Source organism: Scyliorhinus torazame, chromosome 8, assembly GCF_047496885.1.
Source record: "Scyliorhinus torazame isolate Kashiwa2021f chromosome 8, sScyTor2.1, whole genome shotgun sequence".
In the NCBI taxonomy this organism is placed as follows: domain Eukaryota; kingdom Metazoa; phylum Chordata; class Chondrichthyes; order Carcharhiniformes; family Scyliorhinidae; genus Scyliorhinus; species Scyliorhinus torazame.
Genome location: NC_092714.1, coordinates 281,962,771 through 281,989,291, shown reverse-complemented (window position 1 = coordinate 281,989,291; position 26,521 = coordinate 281,962,771). Strand labels below are relative to the sequence as shown.

Here is a 26,521-nt window from a genome sequence, read left to right as displayed (position 1 = left end):
ATTGATTTGCCCAACCTGCCCAGATCATGCTGTAGGATCCATCTAAGGAAATGGTTTCTCCCAGCTATCCATTGCCTTAGTGTTAGGCATCACATTGTGAACTGCACCTTGCAGTCCAGAAAAGGTCCAGTGAGGTGCTGCACAGGTTGCATTCATTGTCAATTTGGAGAGCCTTTTAAATGTATTTTATGAATGGTTTAAATGTTCTTTTCAACATAAGAGAAGAAATCCAAATTTCTTTGAAGAATCAAAATCTATGAATCTCCTCTGATACAATCGTTTGGGCTTGAGGGGAAACCAATGGGGGGGGGGGGGGGGGGGGGAGAGGGAAGGCAGCTTCTGTTGAGGTTGCGATGAGGTTTGAAAGGGAGCCTGTGCTGAAACCCTTGTAAAGAGGCACACGGGAAACACGCTGAGGGGTGCAGGATGTGAAGTGGGAGGTGGATTGGTTGGAGGATGGAAGCGATGCAAGGTAATGCTATGAAAATTTATACACAAATATGAATTTTGTGTCTGAGATGTTGATGCTTGACAGCTGATGTCAGTTATAGTATCGAGAAGGTTGGTAGACAAAGAACAAACAAAGAACAAAGAAATGTACAGCACAGGAACAGGCCCTTCAGCCCTCCAAGCACGTGCCGACCATGCTGCCCGACTAAACTACAATCTTCTACACTTCCTGGGTCCGTATCCCTCTATTCCCATCATATTCATGTATTTGTCAAGATGCCCCTTAAATGTCACTATCGTCCCTGCTTCCACCACCACCTCTGGTAGCGAGTTCCAGGCACCCACTACCCTCTGCATAAAAAACTTGCCCCGTACATCTCCTCTAAACCTTGCCCCTCGCACCTTAAACCTTTGACCCCTCTACCCTGGGGAAAAGCCTCTGACTATCCACTCTGTCTATGCCCCATATAATTTTGTAGACCTCTATCAGGTCGCCCCTCAACCTCCTTCGTTCCAGTGAGAACAAACCGAGTTTATTCAACCGCTCCTCATAGCTAATGCCCTCCATACCAGGCAACATTCTGGTAAATCTCTTCTGCACCCTCTCTAAAGCCTCCACATCCTTCTGGTAGTGTGGCGACCAGAATTGAACACTATACTCCAAGTGTGGCCTATCTAAGGTTCTATACAGCTGCAACATGACTTGCCAATTCTTATACTCAATTCCCCGGCCAATGAAGGCAAGCATGCCGTATGCCTTCTTGACTACCTTCTCCACCTGTGTTGCCCCTTTCAGTGACCTGTGGACCTGTACTAGATCTCTTTGATTTTCAATACTCTTGAGGGTTCTACCATTCACTCTATATTCCGTACCTGCATTAAACCTTCCAAAATGCATTACCTCACATTTGTCCGGATTAAACTCCATCTGCCATCTCTCCGCCCATGTCTCCAAACAATCTAAATCCTGCTGTATCCTCTGACAGTCCTCATCGCTATCTGCAATTCCACCAACCTTTATGTCGTCTGCAAACTTACTAATCAGACCAGTTACATTTTCCTCCAAATAATTTATATATACTACAAAGAGCAAAGGTCCCAGCACTGATCCCTGTGGAACACCAGACCACGGGGATACATTTCAAATGTGAATAAATCCTGTGTCTCAGTATTTTCTCCAACAGCTTCCCCACTACTGACATCAGGCTTACCGACCTATAATTACCTTGATTTTCCCTGCTCTCCTTAAACAAAGGGGCAACATTGGCTATCTCCACTCCTCTAGAATCTTGCCTGTGGTCAAAGATGATGCAAAAATATCTGTAAGGCTCCAGCTATTTCCTCTCTTGCCTCCCACAGTAACCTGGATACATCCCATCTGGCCCAGGGGACCTGTCTACCTTAATGCATTTTAAGATATCCAACACTTCCTCCTTCGTTATGCTGACGTGCTCTAAAGTATTCACACACTCATCTCTATCCTCCAGATCTGTCATGTCCCTCTCCTTGGTGAATACCGATGCAAAGTACTCATTCAGGATCTCACTCACTTCCTCTGACTCCACGCATAACTTCCCTCCTTTGTCCTTGAGTGGACCTCCTCTTTCCCTAGCTACCTTCTTGCTCCTTATATATGTATAAAAGGCTCTGAAATTTTCCTTGACCCTGCTTGCCAATGACATTTCAAGGCCTCTTTGGCTCTCCTAACTCCATGTTCGAGTTTGTTGCTATTTTCCCTGTATTCTTCAAAAGCTTTGTCTGTTTTTAGTTGCCTAGACCTTGTGTATGCTTCCTTTTTCGTTTTTTTACTAGTCTCTCAATTTCCCCTGTCATTCACGGTTCAGTAATCCTACCATTTCTGTCCTTCATTTACGCAGGGACATGCCTGTCCTGCACTCTAATCAACTGGTCTTTAAAAGACTCCCACATATCAAATGTGGATTTACCCTCAAACAGCTGCTCCCAATCCACATTCTCCAGCTTTTGCTGAATTCTGTTGTAGTTGGCTTTCCCCCAATTTAGCACCCTCACTCAAGGACCACTGTTGTCCTAATCCATGAGTGTTCAAAAATGTATGGAATTATGATCACTATTCCCAAAGTGTTCCCCCACTGAATCTTTGGTCACCTGGCTGGGCTCATTCCCTGATACCAGGTCTAGTAAGGTGGCCCCTCTCATTGGACTGTCAACATACTGTTTCAAAAAACCCTCTTGGGCACACATTGCTCTCCATCAGAACCTCTGGCACTAAGGGAGTCCCAGTCAATATCGGGGAAATTAAAATCATCCACACGACAACCCTGCTATTTCCACATTTTCCAGAATCTGACTACTGTTATAGGTCAGGGTTTAGAAAACTCCAGAGTATATCATGGAGTTCACCTGACCTACATCTGTTTAGAAATTTTGATTACGAGGAGCACATGGCCTACTTTTCAAGTGTTATTTTAAGAGGCCTTAAGCACTTTTAAACAAAACAAAGTTTATTCTACGAATTCAATTAACATTTTACAAACACATAGTAAGCATTTTTTTATCAACTACAAACATAGATTCCCCACACAGCTACAATTCTCTCAATATATGTAAAACCCTTAATAATTTCCCTTTCTGCTGTTTTAACTGGATAACATCCAATAAAACCAGAAAAACCCTTTTAACAAAACAGTAGGTTTGAATTCTTTACAGATTTTAACATACAACGGAGGTTGAGGGGCAACCTGATAGAGATCTACAAAATTATAAGGGTGGATAGTCAGAGGCTTTTCCCCGGGGTAGAGGGGTCAATTACTAGGGGGCATAGGTTTAAGGTGAGAGGGGCAAGGTTTAGAGGAGATGTCCGAGGCAAGTTTTTTTACACAGAGGGTAGTGGGTGCCTGGAACTCGCTACAGGAGGAGGTGGTGGAAGCAGGGACGATAGTGACATTTAAGGGGCATCTTGACAAATACATGAATAGGATGGGAATAGAGGGATACGGACCCAGGAAGTGTAGAAGATTTTAGTTTAGACAGGCAGCATGGTCGGCACAGGCTTGGAGGGCTGAAGGGCCTGTTCCTGTGCTGTACTTTTCTTTCTTTCTTTGTACAGAGCGAGAAGAAGCCTACTTTTTCTGAATCCAGCTCCCAACAGTGTAAACCAAAAGTAAACCTCAGAGCCACAGCCAGCTTCCAGCTCAAAATGAAAGTAAAAGCCAGAGCCACAGCCCAGCTCCACCCACACAATGGCATCACTGAAGCCATGTGATAATAGAACACATTTCTTAAAGGGATACACATGACACTACATATCTGTTCCTCTGTACCCCTCTGGCTGTTGGGAGTCCTATAGTACAACCCCAACATTGTGATTGCGCCCTTCCTATTCATATGCTCTACCCATAATGCCTCACTGCGGGATCCCTCCAAGATATCCTCCCTCATCAGAGCTGTGATATGTTTCCTAACCACCAATGCAACTCCTCACCCTTTCTGCTACCCCTTCTGTCTCGTCTAAAACATCGATATCCTGGAATGTTAAGCTGCCAGTCCTGTTCCTCCTTTAACCATGTCTCCGTAATAGCAACAGCACCATAATTCCCCACATTAATCCAAGTTCATCCGTCTTACCTGTTATACTTCTTGCGTTGAAGCAAACTCACTCCAGAGCTGCTGAGTTCAGCGACTTCCCTCTGACTGCTCTCAGCTATCTTTGTCTTGGTCTCAAGCTCTTCCCCAGTCTCTACACTTGCTGGCTTGCTGCTCCAGTTCCCACCCCCTGCCATACTAGTTTAAACCCTCCTGAGTCACATTAGCAAACTTCCTGGGCAGGATATTGGTGCCCCTCCAGTTTAGGTGCAACCTGTTCTGCTTGTATCCGCCCTTCCCTGGAAGACAGTTGATGCCTCAGATCAGCCAAGATCATCATGAGTAGTGGAGCAGACCTAATGGGCTGTGTGGTCCACTGCTCCCATTTCTTGTGTTCTTGTATCTCCAGAACTATTCTTGCAAATACTTCCTGCAGCTTCTCCAATGCTTTGACAAATGGAGTGCTGCCCACAATTGGATACTGTACTCTGGTTGAGGCCCAGCCACTGTCATAAAGGTTTATCACAACTTCCTTGTTTTTGTCAGGATACCATATGCCTTATTCAGCACATTCTCAACTAGCCCTGCCACCTTTCAATGGTCCGTGCACGTACACACCCAGGTCCTTCTGCTCCTTTTAGACATATCCTTGAATGTTTGAGGACGAATTGCTAATGAATAATTTTGTCATGGGAGTGGGTAAGCAATGTGTGACTTCCAGTCATGATTTTAAATAGATCTTTAAATAATCATGATGAGGACTATTTGTTTTGGGAAAGGGAGGAATTCTCACCTTTATTTATGACACCACCTCTGAATCCTGCTTCGGTGAATGGATGATCAATTGTTGTTGTTTTTGTCCTTTTGTCATGTGCTATTGCCAAGTGTAGGATGAAGTCCAGATTGCTGCTGTAACCTTGGGTTTGATGTTATTACAGGTCCAATGGTCCAGCTGCAATATCTTTTCTACTCAGGATCATGCAGCTGCAGCGATTGCAAAAACTGGAGTTCCCGGTTAGTATGAGACATTTATATATCCAAACCTATACACAAACTAACACAAATAAAATACTATTGTCACTGGAACTTCAATGATGCACGCTTGGTGTGTAACAAACGCATATAACAAAATACAGCTCTTTACCATCTAAATTTATAGACATGGTGAGCCTTACATTGTCAATAAAAGAAGCATTTGGGACAGTGCTGACCAGCCAGGAACCTTTAACTGTAAGGTTTTAAATTCTATTAATGTTTAACACATGTAGCCACAATCCGAATAGAAGCGCAGGAGGAGGCCATTCAGTCCAATGGGCCTGTGCCAGCTCCTTCAAAAAAGCTATTCAATTAATAATCTTTATTAGTGTGTCAAGTAGGAAAATCCCCTAGTCGCCACACTCCAGCGCCTGTTCGGGTACACGGAGGGAGAATTCAGAATGTCCAATTCACCTAACAAGCACGTCTTTCGGGACTTGTGGGAGGAAACCTACGCAGACATGGAGAATGTGCAGACTCCGCACAGACAGTTACCCAAGACGGAAATCGAACCCAGGTCCCTGGCGTTGTAAAGCAACAGTGCTAACCACTGTGCTACCTTGCCACCCATTAGCCTCACTCCCCAGCCCTTTATCCATAACTCTACAGATTTTTCCTTTTTCAGTCTTTAACCCAATTTTTAAAGTTGCTATTAAATCTGTTTTTTCCATTCTTTCATAGAAAACAGAAGCAGGAGGAGGCAATTCGGCCCTTCGAGCCTGCTTCGCCATTTATTATGATCATGGCTGATCATCCAACTCAATAGCCTGACCCTGCCTGCCAATTTACCCCCCCTCCCCCACCACCAACTCCATATCCTTTGATCCCCTTCAGCCCAAGTGCTATATCTAACTTCAGCGACTGGTGTATGAGGAAATCCAGATCTCTTTGCACATTTTGCTGTCCTTATTATGGCCATTCCGATAAATCTGCCTTCCTGTTTTTGCTGCCAAAGTGGATAACCTCACATTTATCCAAATTATACTGCATCTGCCATTCATTTGCCCAATTAGTCAACTTGCCCAAGTCATACGATATTCAGGCAGCGCATTCCAGCAACAACTCATGGTTTTCTCAATGTTCTCATCTTTTACCTTAGCTCAGTCCTCTAATTAAAAATTATTCTGCTACTGGAAAGGATCTTATTTGCTTTATAAGCTAGTAAAGTCACCATAGTTCCAGATGACTATAGGCTGCTTTCGCCTTTGAGTGGGGGGGAATGACTGGTGATTTAACCTGAGGATCACCACACCTCAGGCGAGGGGCAAGGTTGAGCAGACGGGGCCTTCATTAATAACCTCAGCAGGTGGGGGAATTGAACTCATTTATGGGTTCATTATGAGGGGCATAGACAGAGTGGATAGTTAGAGACTTTTTCCCAGGGTAGAGGGGTCAATTACTTGGGGGCATAGGTTTAAGGTGCGAGGGGCACGGTTTAGAGGAGATGTACGAGGTAAGTTTTTGACACTGGGTGCCTGGAACTCGCTGTCGGAGGAGGTGGTAGAAGCTGGGACGATGGTGACATTTAAGGGGCATCTTGATGGGATAGGAATGGGATGGGAATAGAGGGATACGGACCCAGGAAGTGTAGAAGATTTTAGTTTAGACGGGCAGCATGGTCGGCGCGGGCTTGGAGGACCGAAGGACCTGTTCCAGTGCTGTACTTTTCTTTGTTCTTTGAATGTTAACATTGCATTTGCTTTCCTAACTGCCGACTGAACCTGCACATTAACCTTAAGAGAATTGTGAACAAGGACTCCCAAGTCCCTTTGTGCTTCTGATTTCCTAAGCATCTCCCCATTTAGAAAATAGTCTATGCTTCAATTTCTCCTTCCAAAGTGCATAACCTCACACTTTTCCACATTGTATTCCATCTGCCACTTCTTTGCCTACTCCTAGCCTGTCCAAGTCCTTCTGCAGCCCGCCTCCTTCCTCAATACCACCTGTCCCTCTATAGATCTTTGTATCATCTGCATGCTGATGCTGGATCACCACACGTAACTCCATGCCAGCATTTTCATTTTAGATGTGTCTGGGTGGGCATTATGCAACTGCTCCAATAACAGCCATCTACCTGGACCCAGAACGACGACATGCAAACCCCATTTGATCTTATCTATGACTATTCAAAATCTTATGGAATTATGGTTGCTAAGCCTAAAATGCTCCCTCACTGTGGGTCTGGGTGCCACATGCTGTGAGTGAAATAATAATTTTCCTTTCGTCCCCTTCTATGCCATTTGAATCATAGAATCATAGAATTTACAGGAGGCCATTTGACCATCTAGTCTGCACCGGCCCTTGGAAAGGGCACCCTAATTAATCCCCCACCCCCCACCCTATCCTCATAACCCATTGACCGTACATAACCTTTTTTGGACACGAAGGGCAATTTATCATGGCCAGTCCATCTAACCTGCACATCTTTGGACTGTGGGAGGAAAGCGGAGCACCCGGAGGAAACCCTTACAGACACTGAGAACGTGCAGACTCCGCACAGTGACCAAGTGGGAATCAAACCTGGGACCCTGGAGCTGTGAAGCAACAGTGCTAACCACTGTGCTACCATGCCACCCATTTTGTAAAAGAAGTTGACAGTTTGCTCTGAAAAAGTGACGCACATGCTCCATATTTTGCACCCACTCCTCCTCATCCGCATTGAAAGGCTCAATCTTCCTAAAAAACGTCATGGTGGTGTTCCTTCCACCCTACGCTGGAAATAACTAGGAACAGGAACCAGACCTGGAAACCCTACTGTGCTCGACCCCACCCCGGGTCCTTCTATCTCATCGCCAATGTAGTAACAGGAACTCCAGGCGACAATCAGTGGATAGCAGCAACAGACAGGTATAGAAAGTATCGAGGAACATTACAAGACCAGCCACGACTCCAACTCTTCTCTCAGACTGGATCTGTTCTGCAGGTGTTGAAGGTCCCAGCCCGCTGGAAGCACGCGTGCTTTACCCTGATTAGGTTTGCAGAAGCCTTGGTCGGGAGGTCACCTGATCCCCGATGTTCGCTGCAACAACATTGAAGGGTGTTTGTAACAATTTAAAAAAAAAGTTAAAGTACCCAGTTCATTTTTTCCTTCATTAAGGGGCAATTTAGCGTGGCTAATCCACCTACCCTGCACATGTTTGGGTTGTGGGGGTGAGACCCATGCAGACATGGGGAGAATGTGCAAACTCCACACGACAGTGGGCCGGGATCGAACCAGGGTCCTCGGTGCCTTGAGGCAGCAGTGCTAACCACTGTGCCATCGTGCCGCCCTTGGGAGTTTGTAATAATTTTTACACCGAATGGTTAGAATGTGGAATTCTCTGAAACGGGCTGGGAATTAGTTGCCTGAAGGGTATGGAAGCAGAGTGGCCTCGACTTGAGGTGTGACTAGATTGCTTGCAACTTGTCAATACCTGGCTCTTTCCATTGGCCATTCTATGAAAATCTGTGATGGTGACCCTCCATGGCCATCTCTCTCCCTCTGCTGACAGGCTGGGTAGAAATGCAATCCCCTAGCTCCAGAATTTATCTGCCTATTCATAGCCACTTGCAATGGCTTTTCCTACCATTCCTACATTGTTGCCTTTGGGGAATACCAGGATCTATTCTTGACCCGTTCCTATTTCTTGATTCTAAGGAGGAGAATGGAGACATCAACTGACAACGAGCATCAATTTTTGCATATACGCCGATGGCCCCAGCTCTACCTGACCACACCTCTCTGCACTCCTAATGCCTGTAAATTAGCAGACTGTTTCTGCAGCATCCAATATTAGATAATATCAGCAAGCAAACACTGATACGACAGCTAGACACGTGAATGCAGCTAGTTAGAGTGGGAATTTGGTGAGTAAGGAAATTTAAAGGTTAATCTCTTTCTAAAATCTCGTCTAGTTTGCATTTAGAATTTTACTGTTAAAGTTAGTTTCTTTCAGGGATAAACAAGCTTCCTGCAGGAGAGGCAGCTGAAGTTAATTAGGTAGCTAGTTTGAGATCGTTTCTCTAGGTAGAAAGCAGGCTGTATGAGAGTTGGAGTTGTGCAATGCTCATAGCAGCAATCATTTGCTAGTGCTGTTGGGGAGGGTTTAAACTAATGTGGTAGGGGGGTGGGAACCAATACAGGAAGTTGGAGGGAAGTAAAACGGGGCCAGAAACAAAAGGCAATAAGGGGGAAAGTGTAAGGCAGAGAAGCCATAGTCAAAAATCAAAAAGAGCCACAGTACAGGGTACAGTGACTGAGGAGAGTGTGAAAAGGGAGGTGGCCAATGCAGAATTGAGGGTGTTGTACCTAAATGCGCGCAGTATACGGAACAAGGTAAATTAGCTTGTTGCGCACATTGAAATTGGCCGGTATGATGTTGTGGGCATCACAGAGACGTGGCTGCAAGGGGATCAGGGCTGGGATCTAAATATCCAAGGATATGTGTCCTATCGAAAGGACAGGCAGATGGGCAAAGGGGGCGGGGTTGGATTGTTCGTAAGGAATGGAGTTAAATCAATAGCGAGGAGCGATATAGAATCAGAAGGCAAAGAGTCTCTGTGGGTAGAGTTGAGGAATCGCAAAGGTAAAAAGGCCCTGATGGGAGTTATGTACTGGTCCCCTAGCAGTAGTGAGGATGTGGGGCAGAAAATCCATCAGGAGATAGAAAAGGCATGTAAAAACGGCAATATTACAATAATCATGGGGGACTTCAATATGCAGGTGGACTGGGAAAATCAGGTTGGTAGTGGATCCCAAGAAATGGAATTTGTGGAATGTCTAAGAGATGTTTTTTTTGAGCAGCTTGTGACAGAGCCTACTAGGGAACAGGCAATTCTGGATTTGGTGATATGTAATGATGCAGACTGGATTAGGGAACTTAAGGTGAAGGAACCCTTAGGGAGCAGTGACCACAATATGATAGAATTTACCCTGCAGTTTGAGAGGGAGAAGCTGCAATCAGATGTAATGGTATTACAATTAAATAAGGGTAACTACAAAAACATGAGGGAGGAGCTGGCCAGAGTTGATTGGAAAAGGAGCCTAGCAGGGAAGACAGTGGAACAGCAATGGCAGGCGTTTGTGGGGGTTATTAGGGAGGCACAACAGAAATTAATTCCAAGGAGGAGGAAACATGCTAAGGGGAGGACAAGGCAGCCATGGCTGACGAGGGATGTCAAGGACAGCATAAAGGCTGAAGAAAAAGCATACAAAGTGGTGAGGATTAGTGGGAACCAGAGGATTGGGAAGCCTTTAAAAGCAAGCAGAGGAATGAATGAAAATCGCTTATTGTCACAAGTAGGCTTCTAATGAAGTTACTGTGAAAAGCCCATAGTCGCCACATTCCGGCGCCTGTTCGGGGAGGCTGGTACGGGAATTGAACCGTTCTGCTGGCCTGCCTCGGTCTGCTTTCAAAGCCAGCGATTTAGCCCTGTGCTAAACAGCCCCTAACAGGACAACAAAAAAGCAATAAGGGGGGAGAAGATGAAGTATGAGTGCAAGCTAGCTAGTAATATATAGGAAGATAAGAGATTTTTTCAATATATAAAAGGTAAGTGAGAGGCAGAAATAGACATTGGACCACTAGAAAATGTGGCTGGAGAAGTAATAATAGGAAACAAAGAAATGGCAGACGAACTGAATAGTTACTTTGCATCAGTCTTCACGGTGGAAGACACCAGTGGTTTGCCAGAGCTCCAGGAGAACCAGGGAGCAGAGGTGAGTGCAGAGACCATTACTAAGGAGAAGGTTCTGGAGAAACTGAAAGGTCTGAAGGTAGATGAGTCACCTGGACCGGATGGACTACACCCCAGCATCCTAAAAGAGATAGCTGAGGAAATTGTGGAGGCATTAGTGATGATCTTTCAGGAATCACTGGAGACAGGAAGGGTCCTAGAGGACTGGAAGGTGGCTAATGGAACACCATTGTTTAAGAAGGGAGGGAGGCAGAAGACTGGAAATTGTTGGCCGGTTAGCCTGACTTCGGTCATTGGTAAGATTTTAGAGTCTGTTATTAAAGATGAGATCGCGAAGCACTTGGAAGTGCATGGTAAAATAGGACTGAGTCAGCACGGCTTTCTCAAAGGGAGATCGAGTCTGACAAATCTGTTAGAGTTCTTTGAGATGGTAACAAGCAAGTTAGACAAAGGAGAACCAGTGGATGTGATTTATTTAGATTTCTAGAAGGTCTTTGACAAGGTGCCACGGGAGACTGTTAAATATGTTAGGAGCTCATGGTGTTCAGGGTAAGTTCCTGGCATGGATAGAGGATTGGCTGACTGGCAGAAGGCAGAGAGTGGGGATAAAGGGGTCTGTTTCAGGATGGCAACCGGTGATTAGTGGTGTGCCTCAGGGGTCTGCTGGGGCTACAACTTTTCACAATATACATTAATGATCTGGAAGGTACTGAAGGCACTGTTGCTCAGTTTGCAGATGATACAAAGATCTGTAGAGGGACAGGTAGTATTGAGAAAGCAAGAGGGCTGCAGAAGGATTTGGACAAGCTAGGAGAGTGGGCAATGAAGTGGGAAATGAAATACAATGTGGAAAAGTGTGAGGTTATGAACTTTGGAAGGAGGAATTTAAGCATAGACTATTTTCTAAATTGGGAAATGCTTCGGAAAGCAGAAGCACAAAGAGATTTTGGAGTCCTTGTTCACGATTCTCTTCAGGTTAATGTGCAGGTTCAGTCGGCAGTTAAGAAGGCAAATGCAATGTTGGCATTCATGTCGAGGGCTAGAATACAAGACCAGGGATGTACTTCTGAGGCTGTATAAGGCTCTGGTCAGACCCCATTTGGAGTATTGTGAGCAGTTTTGGGCCCTGTATCTAAGGAAGGATGTGCTGGCCTTGGAAAGGATCCAGAGGAGGCTCACAAGAATGATCCCTGGAATGAAGAGCTTGTCGTATGAGGAACGGTTGAGGACTCTGGGTCTGTACTCGTTGGAGTTTAGAAGGATGAGTGGGGATCTTATTGAAACCTACAAGATCCTGCGAGGCCTGGATAGAGTGGACATGGAGAGGATGTTTCCACTTGTAGGAAAAGCTGGAACCAGAGGACACCATCTCAGACTAAAGGAACGATCCTTTAAAACAGAGATGAGGAGGAATTTCTTCAGCCAGAGTCTGTGGAACTCTTTGCCGCAGAAGGCTGTGGAGGCCGAATCACTGAGTGTCTTTAAGACAGAGATAGATAGGTTCTTGATTAATAAGGGGATCGGGTTATGGGGAGAAGGCAGGAGAATGGGTATGAGAAAATATCAGCCATGATTGAATGGCGGAGCAGACTCGATGGGCCAAGTGGCCTAATTCTGCTCCTATGTCTCTTGGTCTTATAATTTGATTGAATTTTATGTTCCGTTTGAGGGAGAGCAGAATGGATCCAAGACTATTTTAAACAATATTTCAAAAAACTCCTTTACTCAAAAAAGGAGGGTGCCAGAACGTAGGAACTAGCTTAACGTCTGTCTCGGGGAAAATAGAACATAGAACGATACAGCGCAGTACAGGCCCTTGGGCCCACGATGTTGCACCGAAACAAAAGCCATCTAACCGACACCATGCCATTATCATCCATATACTTATCCAATAAACTTTTAAATGCCCTCAATGATGGCGCGTTCACTACTGTTGCCGGTAGGGCATTCCACGGCCTCACTACTCTTTGCGTAAAGAACCTACCTCTGACCTCTGTCCTATATCTATTACCCCTCAGTTTAAAGCTATGTCCCCTCGCGCCAGCCATTTCCATCCGCGGGAGAAGGCTCTCACTGTCCACCCTATCTAACCGCTGATCATCTTGTATGCCTCTATTAAGTCTCCTCTTAACCTTCTTCTCTCCAACGAAAACAACCTCGAGTCCATCAGCCTTTCCTCATATGATTTTCCCTCCATACCAGGCAACATCCTGGTAAATCTCCTCTGCACCTGCTCCAAAGCTTCCACGTCCTTCCTATAATGCGGTGACCAGAACTGTACGCAATACTCCAAATGCGGCTGTACCAGGGTTTTGTACAGCTGCAACGTGACCTCCTGACTCCGGAACTCAATCCCTCTACCAATAAAGGCCAACACTCCATAGGCCTTCTTCACAACCCTATCAACCTGGGTGGCAACTTTCAGGGATCTATGTACATGGACACCTAGATCCCTCTGCTCATCCACACTTCCAAGAACTTTACCATTAGCCAAATATTCCGCATTCCTGTTATTCCTTCCAAAGTGAATCACCTCACACTTCTCTACATTAAACTCCATTTGCCACCTCTCAGCCCAGCTCTGCAGCTTATCTATGTCCCTCTGTAACCTGCTGCATCCTTCCTCACTGTCGACAACACCACCGACTTTAGTGTCGTCTGCAAATTTACTCACCCACCCTTCTGCACCTTCCTCTAGGTCATTGATAAAAATGACAAACAGCAACGGCCCCAGAACAGATCCTTGTGGTACGCCACTTGTAACTGAACTCCATTCTGAACATTTCCCATCAACCACCACCCTCTGTCTTCTTTCAGCTAGCCAATTTCTGATCCATATCTCTAAATCACCCTCAATCTCCAGCCTCTGTATTTTCTGCAATAGCCTACCGTGGGGAACCTTATCAAATGCTTTACTGAAATCCATATACACCACATCAACTGCTCTACCCTCGTCTACCTGTTCAGTCACCTTCTCAAAGAACTCGATAAGGTTTGAGGCATGACCTACCCTTTACAATGCCATGCTGACTATCCCTGATCATATTATTCCTATCTAGATGATTATAAATCTTGTCTCTTATAATCCCCTCCAAGACTTTACCCACTACAGACGTGAGGCTCACCGGTCTATAGTTGCCGGGGTTGTCTCTGCTCCCCTTTTTGAACAACGGGACCACATTTGCTATCCTCCAGTCCTCTGGCACTATTCCTGTAGCCAATGATGACATAAAAATCAAAGCCAAAGGTCCAGCAATCTCTTCCCTGGCCTCCCAGAGAATCCTAGGATAAATCCCATCAGGCCCCGGGGACTTATCTATTTTCAGCCTGTCCAGAATTGCCGACACCTCTTCCCTACGTACCTCAATGCCATCTATTCTAATAGCCTGGGTCTCAGCATTCTCCTCCACAACATTATCTTTTTCCTGAGTGAATACTGACGAAAAATATTCATTTAATATCTCGCCTATCTCTTCAGACTCCACACACAACTTCCCATCCCTGTCCTTGACTGGTCCTACTCTTACCCTAGTCATTTGCTTATTCCTGACATACCTATAGAAAGCTTTTAGGTTTTCCTTGATCCTACCTGCCAAATACTTCTCATGTCCCCTCCTTGCTCGTCTTAGCTCTCTCTTTAGATCCTTCCTCGCTACCTTGTAACTATCCATCGCCCCAACTGAAACTTCACACCTCATCTTCACATAGGCCTCCTTCTTACTCTTAACAAGAGATTCCACTTCTTTGGTAAACCACGGTTCCCTCGCTCTAAGCCTTCCTCCCTGCCTGACCGGTATGTACTTATCAATAACACGCAGTAGCTGATCCTTGAACAAGCTCCACTTATCCAGTGTGCCCAACATTTGCAGTCTACTTCTCCAACCTATCCCCCCCAAGTCACGTCTAATGGCATCATAATTGCCCTTCCCCCAGCTATAACTCTTGCCCTGCGGTGTATATTTATCCCTTTCCATCACTAGCGTATACGTCACCGAATTGTGGTCACTGTCCCCAAAGTGCTCTCCTACCTCCAAATCCAACACCTGGCCAGGTTCATTACCCAAAACCAAATCCAACGTGGCCTCGCCTCTTGTTGGCCTGTCAACATATTGTGTCAGGAAACCCTCCTGCACACACTGTACAAAAAACGACCCATCTAATGTACTCGAACTATATCTCTTCCAGTCAATATTTGGAAAGTTAAAGTCTCCCATAATAACTACCCTGTTACTTTCGCTCTTATCCAGGATCATCCTCGCCATCCTTTCCTCAACATCCCTAGAACTATTTGGAGGCCTATAGAAAACTCCCAACAGGGTGACCTCTCCTTTCCTGTTTCTAACCTCAGCCCATACTACCTCGGAAGATGAGTCCCCATCTAGCATCCTCTCCGCCACCGTAATACTGCTCTTGACTAGCAGCGCCACACCTCCCCCTCTTTTGCCTCCTTCTCTGAGCTTACTAAAACACCTAAACCCCGGAACCTGCAACATCCATTCCTGTCCCTGCTCTATCCATGTCTCCGAAATGGCCACAACATCGAAGTCCCAGGTACCAACCCAGGCTGCCAGTTCCCCAACCTTATTTCGTATACTCCTGGCATTGAAGTAGACACACTTCAAACCACCTACCTGCACACTGGCCCCCTCCTGCGACGTCAAATCGGTGCTCCTGACCTCTATACTCTCATTCTCCCGTACCCTAAAACTACAATCCAGGTTCCCATGCCCTGCTGCATTAGTTTAAACCCCCCCAGAGAGCACTAACAAATCTCACCCCCCCCCCCCCCCCCCCCCCCCCCCCCCCAAAAGGATATTTGTGCCCCTCAGGTTCAGATGTAGACCATCCTGTCTGTAGAGGTCCCACCTTCCCCAGAAAGAGCCCCAGTTATCCAGAACTCTGAATCCCTCCCGCCTGCACCATCCCTGTAGCCACGTGTTTAATTGCTCTCTCTCCCTATTCCTCATCTCACTATCACGTGGCACGGGCAACAACCCAGAGATAACAACTCTGTTTGTTCTAGTTCTGAGCTTCCATCCTAGCTCCCTGAAAGCCTGCCTGACATCCTTGTCCCCTTTCCTACCTATGTCGTTAGTGCCAATGTGGACCACGACTTGGGGCTGCTCCCCCTCCCCCTTAAGGACCCGGAAAACACGATCCGAGACATCACGTACCCTTGCACCTGGGAGGCAACATACCAAACGTGAGTCTCTCACGCTCCCACAAAATCTCCTATCTGTGCCCCTGACTATCGAGTCCCCAATTACTAATGCTCTGCTCCTCTCCCCCCTTCCCTTCTGAGCAACAGGGACAGACTCCGTGCCAGAGGCCCGTACCCCATGGCTTACCCCTGGTAAGCCCCCCCCCCCCACAAGTATCCAAAGTGGTATACTTGTTTCTCAGGGGTACGACCGCAGGGGATCCCTGCATTGACTGCTTCTTCCCAGTCCCTCTTACAGTTACCCATCTATCTCCAATCTTTGGTGTAACTAATTCCCTGAAGCTGCTATCTATGACCCCCTCTGCCTCCCGAATGATCCGAAGTTCTTCCAACTCCAGCTCCAGTTCCCTAACTCGGTCTTGGAGGAGCTGGAGATGGCAGCACTTCCTGCAGGTAAAATCAGCAGGGACACTAACGGCATCCCTCACCTCAAACATCCTGCAGGAGGAACATTGCACTCCCTTCCCTGCCATCCCTCTAACTTTCTACCAAGATCTGGCTAACAACTAAATTAAAAAAAAAAAATAAAAATAACAATAATCATACAATATGGTACTTACCTCACACCAATGGGTTTTATTATTAGGTTAGAGGAGGGCAGGTGGGAGACACTACACGTGTAGTGTCTCGGGTTTCCTCTCCACCAGAATTTATTGGTGAGGGACTTCCCAGAGGTCGAACTTCCTGCTCCCGCCTTAAAAAATATAAAATTAAAAAAACAATACAACAGCAGCAAAGAGGAACAGAAACGGGACCAGGTAAGTGTTTACTTAAATACTCACCCAGCAGCAGCCCCCGCACTCCGCTCCCGCTGAAACTCCAAGAGATGCTCCTGTAAGGTAAGTTACTTTAAACTTCAATACTCACCCAGCAGCAGCCTCCGCACTCCGCTCCTGCTGAAACTCCAAGAAAATGTGTTAGAAACAATTATTGCAGCTGTTCTAACAGGACACTTGGATAAATTCAAGGTAATATGGCAGAGTCAGCATGGTTTTGAGGGAAATCATGTTTAACCAATTTATTGGAGTTCTTTTGAAGAAGTAATATGTGCTGTGGATAAAGGGGAACTGGCGGATGTACTGTACTGAGATTTCCAGAAAGCATTTGATAAGGTGTCACACCAAAGGTTATTGCGGAAAATGAAAGTTAATGTTTTAGGGGTAACATTGGCATGGATCGGCAAGCTAACGAGAAACAGTTTGTATAAATGGGTCACTTTTTGGTTTCCAAGATGTGAGGAGTGGTCTGCACAGACCTGAAGTCTCAACTATTTACAATTCGTATAAATGATTTAGTTGAAGGAATGGTGCTAAATTTGCTGATGATCTAAAGATAGGTAGGAAAGCAAATTGTGAAGAGGAAGCAAGGAGGCTGCAAAAATATATAAATGGGTTAAGTGGGCAGGCAAAGATCTGGCAAATGCAATATAATGTGGGAAATGGATTTCCTTTCCTTAGAACAGAGGAGACTGACGGGGTGTTGGGGGGAAAACATGATTGAGATGTGTAATATTGAGGGATGGAGTAGACAGAAAGAAACTTTTTCCCCTTGGTGGAGACTTCAGTGACCCAGGGGCACAGATTTGAGGTGAGGGGTGGGTGGTTCAGAGGGGATGTGAGGGAAAACATTTTCACCCAGAGTGTGGTGACAGTTTGGTACTCACTGCCTGAAAGGGTGGTGGAGGCAGAGACCCTCAGAATATTTAAGAAGTATTTAAACGCGCACTTGTGATCCCAGGGCAGACACGGCTATGGGCCAAGTACTGGAAAATAGTGAGGTGCTTGTTATTGACCAGTGAAGACGTGATGGGCTGAAGGGCCTTTTCTATGCTGTCGACTCTCACTCTATTCAATCTCTCTTCATAAATAAAGCTCTCCAGCTCAAGCAACATTATCTCTGCACCCTTTCCAGTGCTACACATTCCTCCTATAATGTAGATTCCAGAACTTCAGACAATATTATAGCTGTTCCTCAACTGACGTCTTGTATAGTTCCAGCATAACCTCCCTTCTCTTAAACTCTATGCCTCGGCTATTAAAGGCAAGAATAACGTATGCCTTCTTAACCACTTTATCCATCTTCCTTTTTACCTGAAGGGACCGATGTACATGCACACAAGGTCCCTCTGATCCTCGGTGCTTTCGAGGCTCCTATCATTCAAGATATATTCCCTTGCCTTGTTTGTCCTTCCCAAGTGCATCACCATTAGGGTAGCACAGTGGTTAGCACGGTTGCTTCACAGTGCCAGGGTCCCAGGTTCGATTCCCGGCTTTGGTCACTGTCTGTGTGGACTCTGCATGTTCTCCCTGTGTGTGCGTGGGTTTCCTCGGGTGCTCTCCAGTTTCCTCCCACAGTCCAAAGTTGTGCCTAATAGGTGGATTGGCCATGCTAAATTGCCCTTGGTGTCCAAAAGAAGGTAAGACTGGGTTCCGGGGATCGGGTGGAGGTGTGGGGCTTAAGTGGGGTGCTCTTTCGAAGGGCTGGTGGAGACTCGATGGGCCGAATGGCCTCCTTCTGCACTGTAAATTCTATGTTCAAAACCTCACACTTATCCATTTGCCGCTGATCAGCCTGTTTACATCCTCCTGTAATTCAAGGCCATCCTCCTCACTATTCATTACCAAGCTTTGTATCATCTGGGAACTTGCTGATCAACCCTCCTACATACAAATCGAACCATTTACATGAATCACAAACAGCAAGGGCCCCGACACAGATCCCTGTGGGACCCCACTGGACACAGGCTTCCAGCCAGAAAAACACCCCTCCACCATCACCCTCTGCTACCTGCCACTCAGCCAATTCTGGGTCCAATTTGCCAAATTTTCTTGGATCCCATGACTCTAAAAGTTGGAATGTTCTGCTGCAACTGTACAGGGCCTTGGTGAGACCACATCTGGAGTACCGTTTTGGTCTCCTTATTTGAAAAGAATGTATATAATAGTGAGAAGCAGTACAGAGAAGCCTCGCCTGGCATATAGTGGCTTTTCCTGTGAAGAAAGATTGAACTGCTTGGTCCCTTACCCAATGGAGTTTTGAAGGATAAGAAGTGATCTTATTGAGATTGAGACATACAAGACCCTATGGGAAGGATGTTTCGACTTGAAGGAGTGGCTAGAAGTAGGAACCCAGTTTAAGACTGAATTCTCCTTTTTAAGCCTTTGATGAGCAATATTTTTATCTTGTGTTAGTATGTGGAAGCTAGTTCACTGAATTTATTCAAGGCAAAGTTAGGCATATTTTTGATGATCAAGGAAGTTGAGAGTAAACTTGAGACCTCAGCCAGAATCTTAGTGAATGATGGATTGGGCTTTCTCTTTCCCCTGTTCTTTAAGCCCCTAGATGAGCAAAAATTCCTCCAATTAAATATAGGGAAGAACAAAACCATTGTTTCAGTCTCTGTAAAAACACTATTCTCGAACTACCAACTCCATTCCTCGTCTTGACAACTCTAAGGCTGAACGAAACTGCCTGCAACTTCAGTGTCATATTTCACCCATAAATAACTTCCCAGTTGCATATCTGCATCATCACGAAGACCGTATATTTCCACCTCCATAATATCTTCCAACTCCAGCTCAGCTGATGCTGAAACTCTCATCCACACCTTTTTTTTTACCTCTAGACTTCACATCATGACTTGTCCCCCACATTAACGCAATCCAGATCAGACTAAACTAATGAATAAGGTCAGGGAATGTAAATTTTGGGGACAATTGGTAGAATGATAAAAGAAAATTACTGCGGATGCTAGAATCTGAAACAAAAAAGAAAATACTGGACAATCTCAGCATCTGTGGAGAGAGAAGTTTGGATGACTGTCAAAGTTGGAGAGAACTGGAGATAGGGTCAATCGGGGGTGGGGGGTGGGTGGAGCAGTGGGGCTGGATCGAAGGCCAGCAATAGGTAGCGATTGACAAAGATGTGGACAGAAAGACAAAGGGAATGTAAATGGAGGTGATCAAGGCTAAGAAGGGTGCTGATAGTGGCACATAAAGAGATTAGAAGGATTGCTAATGTTTTAGACAAAGCAGAGTGGGAGTAAAAGGAATTCGGTGGCAGAAGTTGGACAGTGGTCCATCAGGATCAGTGTTGGATCACTGCTATTAACAATTTGCATTAATTTTGGATCAAAACAATTCCTAAATTTGTGCATTACACCAAATTATGGGGCTGGTTTAGCACAGGGCTAAATCGCGGGCTTTGAAAGCAGACCAGGGCAGGCCAGCAGCACGGTTCAATTCCTGTACCAGCCTCCCCGAACAGGCACCGGAATGTGGCGACTAGGGGCTTTTCACAGTAACTTCATTTGAAGCCTACTTGAGACAATAAGCAATTTTTGTTTCATTTCAATTATGAAGAATAGTCAATACTGAGGAGGATTTTAACAAATTGTGGAACATAGAACATAGAAACATGCCGAACCTTTGTCCTAGATTAATCATAGATTATCACAGAATTTACAGTGCCGAAGGAGGCCGTTCGGCCCATCGAGTCTGCACCGGCTCTTGGAAAGAGCACCCTACCCAAGGTCAACACCCCCACCCTATCCCCATAACCCAGTAACCCCACCCGACACTAAGGGCAATTTTGGACACTAAGGGCAATTTATCACAGCCAATCCACCTAACCTGCACATCTTTGGACTGTGGGAGGAAACCGGAGCACCCGGAGGAAACCCTCGCACACACTGGAAGGACGTGCAGACTCCGCACAGACAGTGACCCAAGCCAGAATCGAACCTGGGACCCTGGAGCTGTGAAGCAACTGTGCTATCCACAATGCTACCGTGCTGCCTTTAAGAACAAATTAATCTACACTACATCATTCTACCGTAATCCATGTACCTATCCAATAGCTGCTTGAAGGTCCCGAATGTTTCCGACTCAACTACTTCCACAGGCAGTGCATTCCATGCCCCCACTACTCTCTGGGAAGGTCATAATAAACTTGCAAAATGGGCAAATAATTGGGAGGTGAAGTTGAACAGAGATAAATATGAAGTTAAATTAAGTGGGAAGAATAAGGAGGGCACTAAACGGAACAAGTCTCGGGGTGGAGAAACGCCAAGATCTCTGTTTCAAACCAGTAAACATTGCACCACCAGTTAGCAAAGCCATTGAGAAAGCTCATTCAGCTTTATTTCTAGAGGGATGGAATGGAGAAGTAGGGAAGTTGTTATATTGGTGTTGAGCCTCCGATCACATTTGGAGTTCTGTTTCCAGTTCTGATGTGATATTATTAAAGCCATAGAGGTCAAGAGCGCAAAAAAGGCCCTTCAGCCCATCGTCTGCACCAGTCAAAAACAACCACTGAACTATTTGAATCCCATTTTCCAGCTATTAGCCTGTAGTCTTGTGCACTTGCGATGCCAAGGCACACATCTAAATACTTGAGGGTCTCTGTCTCCACCACCCTTTCAGACAGTGAGTTCCAGACTCCCAACACCCTCTGGGTAAAAAGTTTTCCCTCACATCCCCTCTAAACCTCCTGCCCCTCACCTTAAATCTATGTTCCCTGGTCATTGATCCCTCCACCATGGGGAAAAGTTTCATCCTTTCTACTCTATCTATGCTCTTCATAATTTTATACATTAAAAGGGTGTAGACACTGGAGAGGCTACAGAGAAGATTTACAACGAAGATGGCACAAATACATGGGTATATTAACCAAGAAAGGATTGACGAGCTAGGTTTGTATTCTCTTGAAAAAAGGTGGCTGGGGGTGTGTCCTGATAAGATCAGCTATTTGAAAAGGTTTTTCTTTGCCAGAGTGGATACAGAGGTATAAACACCAGCATGAACAATCCGGGCTGAATGGTCTATCTGTTGCTATACTGTATATCCTAATTCTATCCTTCATAATCTTGAGGTAATCAAAAACTCTGTTGCCCATATCTATTCACTCATCACCCCGTGCTCTCTGACCTACATTGACTCCTGGTTAAGCAATTCTTCAATTTCTAAAATTCTCATCCTTCTTTCCAAATCCTCCCTTATCTTTCTCTCGCTAACATTTTGTAATCTCCTCCGCCCCAGAACCTTCCAGTATATGCTCTTATCTAATTCTGGCCCCTTGAGCATCCCTAATTGTAATTGCTCCATGAAGGTGCCTTCAGCTGCCTGAGTTCTAAGCTGTGGAATTTCCTCCATGTTCTCCTCTTTAAGACGCGACTTAAAACTCATCTCATTCATCAATACCATCTCATCAATATAGGGGTGGCATGGTGGTTAGCACGGTTGCCTCACAGCACCAGGGTCCCAGGTTCGATTCTGACCTCGGGTGACTGGAGTCTGCACATTTTCCTTGTATCTGCGTGGGTTTCCTCCGGCTGCTCCAGTTTCCTCCCACAGTCCAAAGATGTGCAGGTTAGGTGGATTGGCTAAGCTAAATTACCCCAAAAGTTAGGTGGGGTTATGGAGCTAGGAGTGGGGGATTGGGCCTAGGTACAGTGCTCTATCGGAGAAAGGGCTGGTGCAGACTCGATGGGCCGAATGGCCTCTTGCACTGTAGGTATTCTATGATCTGGCTTGATGTCAGTTTGTTTTATTCATGTGAAGCACCATGGAATATTTTATTAATTTGAAGGTACTATTGTTACAACCCCTGGGCTAATGCATGGCCAATCCCAGCCCCACTTGATCCAGAGTCGCAACACAATTGAAATTAATAAATATTTCCTCTAAACACCCAATGCCTTTGACTGCCCAATAACTACAGTCACCAGGTTTGTAAATGTAAACACTTTATTAAGGGGGGGTAGAATAATTAAAGTAAAAAGATAAGTCTTTGTTTCCATTGGTTGTTTTAAAAAAATATATTTTTGTTCTCCCCTTTCATTTTCTCCCAAATTTATACCCAACAATAATCAGTAACGAATGTAATGTCAATCCCCATATCAATAACAATGATCCCATCCTCCCACCAAACCCCCAAACATTAGTCCACATGTTAACATGAACAAATGACAAAAATAAATCAGGAATCACCCATAGTCACCATTAACACCTCCCCCCCACCACCCCCCCCACCACCCCACACTCCCCCGGCCTAATGTTCGATGTACTTCAATTCTCGTAAGTGGATAATGAATAACGCCCATGAATTGTAGAACCCCCTCCATCCTTCCCCTCAGTTCAAATTTGACCTCGAGTCAAGAATTCCAGCAGGTCCCCCCGCCACGCCAGGGCACAGGGTGGAGAGGTTGATCTCCACCCTAACAGGATCCGCCTTTGGGTGATCAACAAGGCGAAGGCTACAACATCTGTCTCCGCACCCGTTTCCAGCCCCGACTGGTCCGACACCCCGAATATGGCCAGGTCCAGTTTCACATGCACCACTTTAGAGATTACCCTAAAAACCTCTTTCCAGCAATCCTTCAATTTTCGACAGGACCAAAACATATGAACGTGGTTTGCGCCCCCCCCCCCCCCCCCCCCCACACACAATGTTCACACATCTACCCCCTGAAAGAGCCGGTGGCCTGGCCCACGATCGGGGCCTACCGATCGGCGGGTGGGCTGGTTCCGTGGGGGTGTATTTTACTCTGCGCCGGGTCCCTGTAGGGATCCGCCATATTGCCTGGGGCCTGGTGTGGAGAAGGAAACCCCTGCGCATGCACGGAAATACGCCGGCCGTTCTGCGCATGCGTGGAATCACGTCTGCTGTTCCGCGCCGGCTGGAGCAGGGGGGACTACTCCGCCGCCAACCTCGCCCCCTCGGAAGGGGAGAATTCCTCACTTTTGGGAAACGTTGACGCTGGAGTGGTTGGCACCAGTTTTCACGCCGGCGTGGGGATATAGGCCCATTATTAGAGAATCCCGCCCTGTGTGTATATTGTAAAATCCTTAACTGTTCAATTGTGATGTGTTCTTTGATTCTCCCATCATGCTTTAATTAATATTAGTCCTCGATTTAGCAGTGGCTCTTTTGCTAATTATGGACAAATTTGAACTCCTGCATTCATCAGTATAGTTTAGCCTTTTCAATTTGCTGTGTTCAAGTTTTGTGCTTTGTGATTAATGCTCTCTTTTTTGGTTATTGTGGATTGTGGCTCGTACACTCTTGTGTTAAGTTGAACTACCAGTTGTATGAAACGCTACTTGATGGATATCACTTGCACATCGGCAGGTATCTGTTCACTTATATCAAGATGTCGAAGCTAACTAAAACTTTAACTGACTGTGTTGCTTGATAAATGTGGCTGGCTTTTAAGATCACTGATTTTGATGCTGAGTTATCCAATATGAACACTGCAGCAATGCATAACTAGTTATTGCAGCCTTTTTAAATTGGGGCAGATTAGCGAAAAGAAATGGTAAGTGTGCTGTTGGCTTATTTAACTAATGAGTGTCTTTTGAGCTGCACTCTTTGTGGTTAGTGCTTCATTTGAGAATGTGTTTTATTTGCAGTGTATGCTTGGAAGGGGGAGACAGATGAAGAATATATCTGGTGCATTGAGCAGACATTGTACTTCCGTGATGGCAAACCCCTCAATATGATTTTGGATGATGGTGGAGACCTTACAAACCTGGTTCACAATAAGCATCCTAAGCTCTTAAAAGGTGACTATCCTCTCCTGTTGTACTGTAGAAAACATCTTTGGGTGACACATGTTGCTGTTCATATTGCATATTCCAAACCACTGGTCTTTGCAAGTGGCAAAATATAAATGTGTTAATGGACAAGTCTCCACAATGGAGACCTGGGACTAGGCAGTTCTCCAACATTGGGAAAAGTACACATCAGTTGAGTTGACTCCTCTGGGCCTTTGGGCACATTTCATTCTTGTGTAGGCACAGTTCCAATTTCACTGCATTCTCCACATAATAAATGCCGTGTACCCAGTTTGGGAAGTGAAGATGTTTCCACATTTGGTGAAATCAAAGTATTTCCATGAAGAAATGGGTTTATGGTCCAGAAACATTGATTAATATTTTCCACATCAGAACAGGATGACTAGCTGAGATCTTGGACGATAGTAAGTGCTGTTGTACTGGGTTATCTGGAAAACGGGTACCAACCGAGCAGGGAACAGGATCAAGAAGGCAACTCCTCACCAACTTCTGAAGGCCAACTAGGCAAGAAATACTGGCCTATCCAGCCACACCCACATCACATAAATGAGTTTTAAAAAAATGAATGTCAAAATCAGCAAGCTTTATTTTTTTAAATAAATTTAGAGCATCCAATAATTTTTATTCCAATTAAAGGGCAATTTAGCATGGCAAATCTACCTACCCTCACATAAGACCATAAGACATGGGTGCAGAATTAGGCCACTTCGTTGCCCACTCTCCTAGCCTGTCCTCCTGCAACCCGCCTGCTTCCTCAATACTACCTGTCCCTCTACAGATCTTTGTATCATCTGCAAACTTAGCAACAGTGCCTTCAGTTCCTTCTTCCAGATCATTAATGTATATTGTTAAAAGTTGTGGTCCCAGCACCGACACCTGAGGCACACCACTAGTCATCGGTTTCCATCCTGAAAAATACCCCTTTATCCCCACTCTCTGCCTTCTGCCAGTCAGCCAATCCTCTATCCATAAAAGCAAATTACTGCGGATGCTGGAATCTGAAACCAAAAAGAAAATGCTGGAAAATCTCAGCAGGTCTGGCAGCATCTGTAGGGAGAGAAAAGAGCTAATGTTTCGAGTCCAATGACTCTTTGTCAAAGCTAACAGAGAAAATGGGAGATATTTATACTGTGGAGTGACAATGAAAGATGAGTCATAGCCACAGAAACCCATGGAAACATGGTGCTAATGGACACAGAAACCCAGGAGAAAGAGTGCTAATGGCAGTCCCCAGAGAGAACAAAAAATGTGAATGGCCAAATAGCAGGGAAACTAACATCAGAGGGTAAACTCTGACAGATGTAGATGTGGGGGGGAGGGGAAGGGGGAAGCAAAGTGGAGAAAGGGTAAGGAAAGGTGGATAAGATGGTGGTGGGAGGGTGTTCAATATATGTTAAGAAAGAGAAGAAAGAAAGAAATGGTAAAAGCCAGTTAAAATGAAATGGGATGAAAACAAATGGGTCGAGGTGGGGTAGAGCTAATCATCTGAAGTTGTTGAATTCGGTGTTGAGACCGGAAGGCTGTAGCGTGCCTCACCGGAAGATGAGATGTTGTTCCTCCAGCTTGCGTTGAGCTTCACTGGAACATTGCAGCAGGCCAAGGACAGACATGTGGGCATGGGAGCAGGGTCTTGTGTTAAAATAGCAACGGGAAGGCCAGGGTCCTGAATGCGCACAGACGAAAGGTGCTCAGCAAAGCAATCACCCAGTCTGCGTTTGGTCTCTCCGATTACCGAGGAGACCACATTGGGAGTTGCGAATGCAATAGATCAGATTGGAAGAGATGCAAGTGAAACGCTGCTTAACCTGGAATGAGTGTTTTGGGCCTGGAATGTTAAGCATGGAAGAAGGGGCAGGCGTTACACCTTCTGCGATTGCATGGGAAGGTGCCATGGGTGATGGGAGAGGTACTGGGTATGGTGGATGAGTGGACTCGATTGTCTCGGAGGGAACGGTCTTGCAGAATGCTGACGAGGGAGTGAAGGGAAGCTGTGTTTGGT

At 45.6% G+C, this 26,521-nt stretch overlaps 1 protein-coding gene across 2 annotated transcripts in view; it reads left to right on the top strand.

Moving 5' to 3' along the window:
* The window catches only part of ahcy (adenosylhomocysteinase), a 96,329-nt gene that overhangs the window by 7,646 nt on the left and 62,162 nt on the right, over positions 1-26,521 (top strand). Inside the window, exons 3-4 of one of the 2 annotated variants that reach the window (XM_072515423.1) lie at positions 4,953-5,028; positions 24,358-24,510. In XM_072515423.1, coding sequence (XP_072371524.1) covers positions 4,953-5,028; positions 24,358-24,510 — 229 coding nt within the window. The remainder of the gene's footprint in view (positions 1-4,952; positions 5,029-24,357; positions 24,511-26,521) is intronic. The other variant, XM_072515424.1, reaches the window with a different exon arrangement.